Source organism: Procambarus clarkii, chromosome 82 (genome assembly GCF_040958095.1).
Source record: "Procambarus clarkii isolate CNS0578487 chromosome 82, FALCON_Pclarkii_2.0, whole genome shotgun sequence".
NCBI classification, from domain to species: domain Eukaryota; kingdom Metazoa; phylum Arthropoda; class Malacostraca; order Decapoda; family Cambaridae; genus Procambarus; species Procambarus clarkii.
In genome coordinates, this window is record NC_091231.1 from 8,896,823 (window position 1) to 8,909,481 (window position 12,659).

At 50.7% G+C, this 12,659-nt stretch overlaps 1 protein-coding gene across 1 annotated transcript in view; it reads left to right on the forward strand.

Annotated features, from left to right (window-relative positions):
- LOC123764300 (signal peptide, CUB and EGF-like domain-containing protein 1) overlaps positions 1-12,659 on the forward strand; it is an 89,578-nt gene that overhangs the window by 22,877 nt on the left and 54,042 nt on the right. The window contains 3 exon segments of the mRNA XM_069315626.1: positions 1,322-1,479; positions 2,321-2,491; positions 3,753-3,912. Coding sequence (XP_069171727.1) covers positions 1,322-1,479; positions 2,321-2,491; positions 3,753-3,912 — 489 coding nt within the window.

Below are 12,659 nucleotides of genomic sequence, written 5' to 3' on the forward strand. Positions count from 1 at the left end.
TACGTCATGGGGGGAGGCAGCAGGACGCAGGTACGTCATGGGGGGAGGCAGCAGGACGCAGGTACGTCATGGGGGGAGGCAACAGGACGCAGGTACGTCATGGGGGAGGAGGCAGGAGGCAGGTACGTCATGGGGGAGGAGGCAGGTACGTCATGGGGGAGGAGGCAGGAGGCAGGTACGTCATGGGGGAGGAGGCAGGAGGCAGGTACGTCATGGGGGGAGGCAGCAAGACGCAGGTACGTCAAGCAAGGACGATATTGTCTATAACAATAACAACTTTGAGTCGAGAACTATAATAGATACAGACTTAGCCGCTATAATAGAGTAAAGATGCACAGGCTTCGTAAGTGGACACGTAAAAGTCTGATGAATCCTAACCCTCTGCTCTTTTTTTCCGCGTGAAGGTAAAAGTCCTCATGCACTTTTATGTAAATATAATTTTCGCTTCATACAGTAATGATGAGTCTAGAACGTTTATATAGTCTTTAAACCTAAGACCAGGAAGCATCGAACATTTATGCACCCAGTTACGAAGCCTGTAGGTCTTTCCTTAATTATGACAAGGCTTTGTTTACATGTATTAAAGAGTTTATGAGGTTTAAAGCAATTCGAGTGTGCATACTACAATAATAACCTCGGGTTGGGAAATATCAGAGCTCATAAACTATTTAATAAATGTAAAACAAGGCCGCTATGCTTGTTGAAAGATGTACAGGTTTCGTAAGTGGTTGCGGAATTGTTTTATGAATCCTGGTTCAGGAATATGTAGTTGTTTTTAATGTATATACTTCAAATGGTACATTCATATTAAATCATTTAAACAACACCGAATATAATTGTAAATCTGCTATGTAGGGAAAACTTGAGTCTTGAGGTTATCTTGAGATGATTTCGGGGCTTTAGTGTCCCCGCGGCCCGGTCCTCGACCAGGCCTCCACCCCCAGGAAGCAGCCCGTGACAGCTGACTAATACCCAGGTACCTATTTACTGCTAGGTAACAGGGGCATTCAGGGTGAAAGAAACTTTGCCCATATGTTTCTGCCTCGTGCGGGAATCGAACCCGCGCCACAGAATTACGAGTCCTGCGCGCTATCCACCAGGCTACGAGGCCCCCTTCATAAAATAGAGTCTTTCATAAATAAAACTCAAGTCTTTCAAAAATAAAATTATTATTCTTATTACGGAAGAATAATTCATTATTCTTATTACGGAAGAATAATTCATTATTCTTATTACGAAAGAATAATGTGAGAATTGTGGATATATTAGGACGCTAAGGGAAAAAATTTCTTTGGAGTTAACATGATCATTGTGTGGGCAGAGTGGTGCGGACGGCAGGCGGTGCTGGAAGTACTGGTGCGGCCGGGTTCGAGGCCCACTCTGGTGCTGGACCTACAGTACTCTACACCCAGGCTGTGGACCTTCCATCTCTCAGACTCTCTACACGCTACCGGCTACCAAGGTCGCAACTTCACTGAGGTGAGGCTCCATCATGTTAGTGTTCACTGTGTGAGGCTCCATCATGTTAGTGTTCACTGTGTGAGGCTCCATCATGTTAGTGTTCACTGTGTGAGGCTCCATCATGTTAGTGTTCACTGTGTGAGGCTCCGTCATGTTAGTGTTCACTGTGTGAGGCTCCATCATGTTAGTGTTCACTGTGTGAGGCTCCGTCATGTTTGTGTTCACTGTGTGAGGCTCCATCATGTTAGTGTTCACTGTGTGAGGCTCCATCATGTTAGTGTTCACTGTGTGAGGCTCCATCATGTTAGTGTTCACTGTGTGAGGCTCCGTCATGTTAGTGTTCACTGTGTGAGGCTCCATCATGTTAGTGTTCACTGAGGCTCCATCATTGTTCACTACGAGGGTATTTATAACAATAATGTACTTTCCTGTTCAGACCAACCTGCTCCTCCTTCACCAGAACCCTCTCTACTCTTCATTAGTAACGTCTATATTCCTCAAAAGTAGCCTCTTGTTTTGACACTGCTTTTCTGGTCCTCATGACGCGTCTGTATTGCCTGGCAGAGGTGGCTACGCAGACCTCCGGGCTACGCAGACAAGGTCCTCTCGAATCGTACATCATCATTTTGATGTATAAATTCCCCCTAAGGCCAAAAACTGATGTACTAAAAATCATAGCGTCTAGCCAAATTGACGTGATGTCCCGTTTTCTCTTCGTGGGACGTCAATTAGGTTAGGTTCGGGCTAGCGCAGCGGTTTAGTGACGATGTAAACACTGGAGAAGACAGGCTGGGCCAGAGGCCAGTCGGCGCCAGTTGAACAAACTCTCAAAGTCATCATGAGACATTGTGTCACACAGGCACACATTGTGAACCGTCAGTGGCGTGTGTACGGGCGTGGGTCTGGGATGTTGACGGGGTCGCTAGACGGGAGGAATCTGCTGTCAGTGACGGACAACGTAGTCCAGCCCTACTACCACGTCCGTCTCTACGTCTCCCACCACCAGCTCCAGTGGCGCTACGGCAGACAGGTGAGCGACTCTTTTCTTCTCTTGTTATTTCATTTCATTTCATGTGTGTGAGTTAGTTTATTATATCCATCAGAGACATTGTTCCATCTTTGCCCTCCACCTTCTACCACCTTCGTCTTCCCTTGTCTCATCTTCAGGATAAAAGTATATTTCGCACTTCTTGACGTGAATGTCTTTCTCAGCGTGTCAAGGTGTTGCCAGCTTTCACGTGGAAAGTCGTACTTATAAATGTAAATCTGTGATGGGTATATATTTTTGTTATGGGTAATGTTACGATGCCCAGGTTCGTCATAACATATTTATGCCCTTATCGAGGCAATAAAGTTTAATGATTAAACCATATGATTGTACAATCAAAAACAATTCCAACCTGTATTTTATTGAAAAGTAGAACTGTGAAGTACCTGAATTCCTGTCCACAGTATCTCCCATAGGGTGCACTCGCCTCACACAGTAGTATCTTGTCCTACCTACTCACTCAGTATATTACAATGTAGAAATGCAACTCCATTCCTATAAATATATTTTATTTCTTTATACTAATAATCATATGAATTCAAATTTGCCCGAAACGCTGTGCGTTCTAGTGGCTTTACAAGAATGTAAATTCAACTTAATTTCTGTGTTCTCTGTTAACCCCCAATGCACCTTCTTGTATATAAATAAATAAATAAATTCTGTTACGACGTGCCTATCATTACACTTATTTGTTAGCTGAAGGACGTGGCCAAAGTGCTAGGCGTGCTGGTGGCTTAAAATTAAACAGAGAACGGAACAGTACGTCACTTTTGTGAGTCGATTTCATTTCAAATTACGTCCAAATTTGGCCATTGTGCGCATACCAGCGAAAAGCGACGTTATTTTTAAGAGGACGGGTTGAGAGTGTACTACTCGCTCACCAGCACATGTGCCCCCCTAACAACCCATTGTATCTTCTTGTGTATCAGTAAATTAAGAAAATAAAAATAAATAAATTTGTCCTTTACTTGCCATAGGCTACACTTATAATTGTACAATAATAATTGAGACAGTTTACATTAAATTAAGTTCACAAAAGAGTCAGGAGAAGAACCTAGCATGTAGTTAGTGAACTATATTTGAAATTACAATTAATCTCAGATGGCAATAGAAGGTGTTCGTAAGTTCTAAGTAGCACTTAAGTTATGCAGGAACTTAGTAAAGTGTGGAAGATGTGTTGGTGACCTGGCTCGTGTAGTGATGGACCAAACACAGAGTATATACCCTATACTACCCCAAACAGTTTGGTGGTCGACGGGGAGCAGTGGCCGGGAAGGCGGTGTTCAGCATGGCGGAAGCTGCTGGAAACACCCTCTACATCGGCCTCAACCGGATTGTTGGTGGACCTTGGAGATCCGGCGTCGGCCTCTGCCACTTGGCCCTTACTCTACTACATGGAGAACGTAAGTATTAACTTCAGCTTACTTCTTTCTCTCTCTCTTTTACTCCTTTACTTTCTCATTTTCCCTATCTCTCCCACTCTCATTCGTGTCTTAACTCACCAAGAGCATGAGCACTGTAGCCTCGCAACTCTAAAAACACCTGTGTTTATATATATATATATATATATATATATATATATATATATATATATATATATATATATATATATATATATATATATATATATTAATCTTTTTAACAGTCTGTGGTGTCCTAGTGGTTAACGTACTGGTTATGCTGGTGTATTTGATGCACTATGCTTTCTAAGGTTCGAATCCTTTCACGGGGAAGAGTTCTTTGGTTACATATAACTTCTTACATATGACTTGCAACAATGATTGAATCTGTCTGTGACATTAATGTATCCCGTTGGTGTGTTTTGTTTCATTTTACTTGTAATAGCTATGTATATGCTAATGCCACACATTTTGTAATCGTTTACAATAAAGTACACAATCAAATATGAGTGGTAGGAGAAGCAAATACTCTAGAAATCAGGGATAAATACATTTGTTTACCTGAATGCTCTCTATCTGCTTCTCCGAGGCTATGGGTCCTCACAACTACACCTAAGGTGGTTCCCCTATATATAAAATTATGTGTGGATTATGTGCAAGGCCATGATAAGACATATCATCGGTCCACTGCCAACTCGCGCATGTTTATGTCAAACTTGGCAGCCGTGAGCAATATCGATGAGGCTTGGCTAGAGTTGAATAGCGCTTACGAGCATTCATATGTAGCAGCGTGGCGCCTCTGGAAGGTGTAGCAGCGTGGGGCCTCTGGAAGGTGTAGCAGCGTGGCGCCTCTGGAAGGTGTAGCAGCGTGGCGCCTCTGGAAGGTGTAGCAGCGTGGGGCCTCTGGAAGGTGTAGCAGCGTGACGCCTCTGGAAGGTGTAGCAGCGTGGCGCCTCTGGAAGGTGTAGCAGCGTGGGGCCTCTGGAAGGTGTAGCAGCGTGGGGCCTCTGGAAGGTGTAGCAGCGTGGCGCCTCTGGAAGGTGTAGCAGCGTGGCGCCTCTGGAAGGTGTAGCAGCGTGGCGCCTCTGGAAGGTGTAGCAGCGTGGCGCCTCTGGAAGGTGTAGCAGCGTGGGGCCTCTGGAAGGTGTAGCAGCGTGGGGCCTCTGGAAGGTGTAGCAGCGTGGGGCCTCTGGAAGGTGTAGCAGCGTGGCGCCTCTGGAAGGTGTAGCAGCGTGGGGCCTCTGGAAGGTGTAGCAGCGTGGGGCCTCTGGAAGGTGTAGGAGCGTGGGGCCTCTGGAAGGTGTAGCAGCGTGGGGTCTCTGGAAGGTGTAGCAGCGTGGCGCCTCTGGAAGGTGTAGCAGCGTGGTGCCTCTGGAAGGTGTAGCAGCGTGACGCCTCTGGAAGGTGTAGCAGCGTGGGGCCTCTGGAAGGTGTAGCAGCGTGGGGCCTCTGGAAGGTGTAGCAGCGTGGTGCCTCTGGAAGGTGTAGCAGCGTTGGGCCTCTGGAAGGTGTAGCAGCGTGGCGCCTCTGGAAGGTGTAGCAGCGTGGGGACTCTGGAAGGTGTAGCAGCGTGGCGCCTCTGGAAGATGTAGCAGCGTGGCGCCTCTGGAAGGTGTAGCAGCGTGGTGCCTCTGGAAGGTGTAGCAGCGTGACGCCTCTGGAAGGTGTAGCAGCGTGGGGCCTCTGGAAGGTGTAGCAGCGTGGCGCCTCTGGAAGGTGTAGCAGCGTGGCGCCTCTGGAAGGTGTAGCAGCGTGGCGCCTCTGGAAGGTGTAGCAGCGTGGCGCCTCTGGAAGGTGTAGCAGCGTGGCGCCTCTGGAAGGTGTAGCAGCGTGGTGCCTCTGGAAGGTGTAGCAGCGTGGCGCCTCTGGAAGGTGTAGCAGCGTGATGCCTCTGGAAGGTGTAGCAGCGTGGGGCCTTTGGAAGGTGTAGCAGCGTGGCGCCTCTGGAAGATGTAGCGGTGTGTGCCCCCTGCCACAGGGTCCTCAACTCCAACAATACCGCCAGGATGGTCACGCAGTACATATCCTCCATCCTTCATGGTGTCGTGTTTCGTAAGTGCGAGCCGGTGATCAACGCGTGTCGGCGCCCTCCATGTTGCTCCCAGCGTCTTAGGCAAACATATTGGTGCATTTCGTGTGGCTGGATGCGTGGACAGGTGCGTGATGCATGGAGCCGCGCCCACCATAAGGCGTGACCCCTGCTCGCCAACGGTGTACAGGGATATAACCAAGATTTAACTGTGTAAGACGTTATGCTGAGAATATAATATGTTCTCAGCATCTATATATGGGCAGTGCTGCGAGGGGGATTGGCGGCACAGCGTAGGGCTAGTGGAGGACAAGTCACCACTAGAGAGCTCCATCTACACAACAATACTCACTTGAGCTTACCTGAGCTTGAGCCAGACTCTTACGGGCCATGCAGGAACATCCCATACACAAATACGAAAATCCTGGCTGAGTGCCATTCACGTGATTGCACTTGAAAAGTAATATCGCCTGGTGTTCTATGTTGCAAATGACTTTATGTAAGACAAATGGGATCACTTGTATAATGTGTGGAATAATAATCGGAGTTAATATTTGGTAGAAAACACAAACCTGAGCTGGAGAAAGTTCATATGTTAGCTACCAAACTCGTCCTAGGCTAGATAGGTATGAATTATGAGGAGAGAGTTAAAGGTCTATGACACGTCACCGGAAGAAAGATGTAGGGAAGATATAATCACAACACACAAAATACTAAGTTAATTGGCAAGGAAGACAAGGACACAATTTTGACCTGGCAAGGAAAGGACTAAAAGGAGCACATATGAAGACTAAAGGAGCACATATGAAAACAAAGTACCATTATGAACCACGGTGATATTGGAAATAACTTCGGTACCAGAATAGTAATGATGTAGAATGAACTAGGGAGTACAGTGGCATAAGCAGACTCTACATAAGTTCAAATGTAATTATGAAATAACACAAAGGGATCGGGAACTTTCAACTCCACTCGATTGTGAGTGAAAGGCCTTCACGGAATTTGAAGCGCAGCTTCCACAAACTCAACTAGGTAAACATCCCTCTTCCTTATATACCCATTCCCGCGTGCTCGTTTGCGCGCGCACGCAAAACTACACAAAACCCCAATCATTCATGATTGATGAAGATTAAGCCACCTAAGAGGTGGCACGGGCATGAATAGCCCGTAAGTGGTGGCCCTTTTAAGCCATTACCAGTATCAAAAGATGATACTGGAGATCTGTGGAGGCGCAACTGTACCCTGCGTGACGGGAGATGTCTCCCGGGCCAAATGGTGACCAAATGGAGGTAAGAAGCTCCAATCAGTGTGTTCCAAACCTTATGGCTCTTCACCTCTTCACCTCAACTCTTGTATATATAAATGAGAAGAATAAGAACTAACAAATGGGCAGTTTGAGCAAACGAACTGCAGTTCGATCAACAACGAATTGCAACGTTCAACAACGTTCGAAAAATGCTTGTTTCAACAACGAACTGCAACATATGAGCAAAGTTTCTTTCACTCTGATGCCCCTGGTCATCTAGCAGTAAATAGGTACCTGGGAGTTAGACAGCTGTTATGGGCTGCTTCCTGTGTGTGTGTGTGTGTGTGACAATTAGGATTAAGGACCTGCCCGAAACTCTATGCGTGCTAGTGGCTGTGCAAGAATGTAAGAACTCTTGTATATATATATATTTATATATATATATATATATATATATATATATATATATATATATATATATATATATATATATATATAATATATATATCTTGTATATATAAATCAATAAAAAAATAAAAAAAAACTACCTGCAACTCCCCAACCCACAGAACAACAGTGTTGGAGCCAGACGACCAAAACTGACACACACACCTGCGAAAATAACAAGTCTGCAGATGAGCTTGACACTCACAACAAGGACGACAGCAATCAGAGTCCCTCATGCCCATCACCCTCAGACCAGCAGGAGTAGGAAGGGTCTGATGCATGCCCCGAAACAATAGCTACCGTTGCCTCGGAGCCAAACACCTCGTACTGATAGCTTTACAAACAGTATCCCAGTCCAGCAAGGCGGACTGGGATACTGGGATCCCCCACTGGGACTGGGATCCCCTTCCCTCCCTTATGAACTACGAATCTTAGCAAGATCTTGTACATCTTCTTACTATCCAAAGTTAACATAATCTTGGAGCCGGCAAACCCTACAAAGAGCTTCAGTCGCACAAGTATAGAATGTGGAAAGCAGCTGGAAGTCCATCACCGCCAGGCGATGGACTTTTTTTTTCAAGGTAAGACTTACTCTTTTTCAAGGTACGAACCACATTTCCAACTTCAGCCTGGTCAGACAAGAGACCCTAGAGTAGTGATTAATATAAGGACGACCTCCTTCTAGCCCCATTCTTCCCTCTACCATCCTATACAATGACTCTAATTCCCCACGAAAATACGAAAGTACACATCCATATGTGTACACAACTGACCCTTCGGCAATAGGAAACCGAGTTATATATATATAGAACCTCGTAGAACCACGAGCGGCCTCCTTCTCCTGGTGCAGAGACTGGAAAAGCCGCTGCCTCTGGTTCTCCACAGCCAGGCGCTCTGCACCTGGTCTCACCGCACTCTCCTACTTCATCACCCAACCTACAAAGTTGTTCCTTGCACCAACACATCTCCGCAAATCTATCGTGCTCACAATTCACTAACAGGTACAGATAAGCTAACCTGGCCTGCAACTCACTGAACAGACCGAACCTTCCGACTGTCCTCCTCTTGCCTAGAGAAATGTACAACCGTCCTACACCAATCCCACCAATTCTGAAGACATGAAAACTGCTATTTCCTCTTCACCAACGACTCCCAAAGTCATTGCTGTGTACGAGGACGGGTTGTCAGGTGTCGCGGTTCATGTGATTGAACATCACTCACGTTATGAAGCATTAACAGCCAGCTACACTGGCACTCCGACCTTGACATTGACTCCCGTCTGGCCATTCAGTCCATCCTCATCCCGGCCTCATCAACAAAGGCCAAATGCTCATTAATCCAGCCGCTAAACCCGCTGTGTATGAAGTAAAAACACTTTATACACTACTCACGACTGATAACGTTCCAAGATTTATCGAACGGTGCTTCGCCGACGACGTCCGTTCGAATTGCAACGCAGTAAATGCTTCGCCCACGTACTTCAAATACAAATAATCGCCAACAGAATGTAAAACATTTAGCCTATGTTTAGTTGTATGTGCGTGTGAGTGCGTGCATGCATGTGTGTGCGTGCGTGCGCGTCAGTGCCTACCTGCCTGCTGATTGCGTTCGTCTGGCTTGTTGAGTGCGTTCGTGTGGCTTGTCCATAGAGTGCGTGTGAACAGATGTTAGCGTGTGTGTGCGTGCCCACAGTGCACTCAACGGGTCCCGCCCAGCAAGGCAGGTATGTGAGCTTAGCAGTCTACCTCTGCCCATCACGATGTTTGCTCGGGGATGAGGAGTATGTACACATGTAAGTGGAGGGTGTGTACACATGTAAGTGGAGGGTGTGTACACATGTAAGTGGAGGGTGTGTACACACACGCCAGTATCTCTGGCACAGGTGTGGGGGGTCCTTCATAAAGGTGTGGGGCGTCCTTCATACAGGTGTGGGGCGTCCTTCATACAGGTGTGGGGCGTCCTTCATACAGGTGTGGGGCGTCCTTCATACAGGTGTGGGGCGTCCTTCATACAAGTGTGGGGCGTCCTTCATACAGGTGTGGGGCGTCCTTCATACAGGTGTGGGCGTCCTTCCCACAGACAGTGGTGATGGTGGGGGTGAGGGAGGCAGACAGTGGTGATGGTGGGGGTGGCAGACAGTGGTGATGGTGGGGGTGGCAGACAGTGGTGATGGTGGTTGTGGGGGTGGCAGACAGTGGTGATGGTGGTTGTGGGGGTGGCAGACAGTGGTGATGGTGGTTGTGGGGGTGGCAGACAGTGGTGATGGTGGTTGTGGGGGTGGCAGACAGTGGTGATGGTGGGGGTGAGGGAGGCAGACAGTGGTGATGGTGGGGGTGGCAGACAGTGGTGATGGTGGGGGTGAGGGTGGCAGACAGTGGTGATGGTGGGGGTGGCAGACAGTGGTGATGGTGGTTGTGGGGGTGGCAGACAGTGGTGATGGTGGTTGTGGGGGTGGCAGACAGTGGTGATGGTGGGGGTGAGGGAGGCAGACAGTGGTGATGGTGGGGGTGGCAGACAGTGGTGATGGTGGGGGTGAGGGTGGCAGACAGTGGTGATGGTGGGGGTGGCAGACAGTGGTGATGGTGGGGGTGGCAGACAGTGGTGATGGTGGGGGTGGCAGACAGTGGTGATGGTGGTTGTGGGGGCGGCAGACAGTGGTGATGGTGGGGGTGAGGGAGGCAGACAGTGGTGATGGTGGGGGTGGCAGACAGTGGTGATGGTGGGGGTGGCAGACAGTGGTGATGGTGGGGGTGGCAGACAGTGGTGATGGTGGGGGTGGCAGACAGTGGTGATGGTGAGGGTGGCAGACAGTGGTGATGGTGGGGGAGGCAGACAGTGGTGATGGTGGGGGTGGCAGACAGTGGTGATGGTGGGTGTGGCAGACAGTGGTGATGGTGGGGTTGGCAGACAGTGGTGATGGTGGGGGTGGCAGACAGTGGTGATGGTGGGGGTGGCAGACAGTGGTGGGGGTGGCAGACAGTGGTGATGGTGGGGGTGGCAGACAGTGGTGATGGTGGGGGTGGCAGACAGTGGTGATGGTGGGGGTGGCAGACAGTGGTGATGGTGGGGGTGGCAGACAGTGGTGATGGTGGGGGTGGCAGACAGTGGTGATGGTGGGGGTGGCAGACAGTGGTGATGGTGGGGGTGGCAGACAGTGGTGATGGTGGGGGTAGCAGACAGTGGTGATGGTGGGGGTGGCAGACAGTGGTGATGGTGGGGTTGGCAGGTGGCAGACAGTGGTGGGGGTGGCAGACAGTGGTGATGGTGGGGGTGGCAGACAGTGGTGATGGTGGGGGTGGCAGACAGTGGTGATGGTGGGGGTGGCAGACAGTGGTGATGGTGGGGGTGGCAGACAGTGGTGATGGTGGGGGTGGCAGACAGTGGTGATGGTGGGGGTGGCAGACAGTGGTGATGGTGGGGGTGGCAGACAGTGGTGATGGTGGGGGTGGCAGACAGTGATGGTGGTGTGGCAGACAGTGGTGATGGTGGGGGGTGGCAGACAGTGGTGATGGTGGGGGTGGCAGACAGTGGTGATGGTGGGGGTGGCAGACAGTGGTGATGGTGGGGGTGGCAGACAGTGGTGATGGTGGGGGTGGCAGACAGTGGTGATGGTGGGGGTGGCAGACAGTGGTGATGGTGGGGGTGGCAGACAGTGGTGATGGTGGGGGTGGCAGACAGTGGTGATGGTGGGGTTGGCAGGTGGCAGACAGTGGTGGGGGTGGCAGACAGTGGTGATGGTGGGGGTGGCAGACAGTGGTGATGGTGGGGGTGGCAGACAGTGGTGATGGTGGGGGTGGCAGACAATGGTGATGGTGGGGGTGGCAGACAGTGGTGATGGTGGGGGTGGCAGACAGTGGTGATGGTGTGGCAGACAGTGGTGATGGTGGGGGTGGCAGACAGTGGTGATGGTGGGGGTGGCAGACAGTGGTGATGGTGGGGGTGGCAGACAGTGGTGATGGTGGGGGTGGCAGACAGTGGTGATGGTGGGGGTGGCAGACAGTGGTGATGGTGGGGGTGGCAGACAGTGGTGATGGTGGGGATGGCAGACAGTGGTGATGGTGGGGGTGGCTGACAGTGGTGATGGTGGGGGTGGCAGACAGTGGTGATGGTGGGGGTGGCAGACAGTGGTGATGGTGGCTGACAGTGGTGGGGGTGGCAGACAGTGGTGATGGTGGGGGAGGCAAACAGTGGTGATGGTGGGGGTGGCAGACAGTGGTGATGGTGGGGGTGGCAGACAGTGGTGATGGTGGGGGTGGGGGAGGCAGACAGTGGTGATGGTGGGGGTGGCAGACAGTGGTGATGGTGGGGGTGGGGGAGGCAGACAGTGGTGATGGTGGGGGTGGCAGACAGTGGTGATGGTGGGGGTGGGGGAGGCAGACAGTGGTGATGGTGGGGGTGGCAGACAGTGGTGATGGTGGGGGTGGGGGTGGCAGACAGTGGTGATGGTGGGGGTGGGGGAGGCAGACAGTGGTGATGGTGGGGGTGGCAGACAGTGGTGATGGTGGGGTTGGCAGACAGTGGTGATGGTGAGGGTGGCAGACAGTGGTGATGGTGGGGGTGGCAGACAGTGGTGATGGTGGGGGTGGCAGACAGTGGTGATGGTGGGGGTGGCAGACAGTGGTGATGGTGGGGGTGGCAGACAGTGGTGATGGTGGGGGTGGCTGACAGTGGTGCTGGTGGGGGTGGCAGACAGTGGTGATGGTGGGGGTGGCAGACACTGGTGGGGGTGGCAGACAGTGGTGATGGTGGCAGACAGTGGTGATGGTGGGGGTGGCTGACAGTGGTGCTGGTGGGGGTGGCAGACAGTGGTGATGGTGGGGGTGGCAGACAGTGGTGATGGTGGGGGTGGCAGACAGTGGTGATGGTGGGGGTGGCAGACAGTGGTGATGGTGGGGGTGGCAGACAGTGGTGATGGTGGTGGTGGCAGACAGTGGTGATGGTGGGGGTGGCAGACAGTGGTGATGGTGGGGGTGGCAGACAGTGGTGATGGTGGGGGTGGCTGACAGTGGTGATGGTGGCTGACAGTGG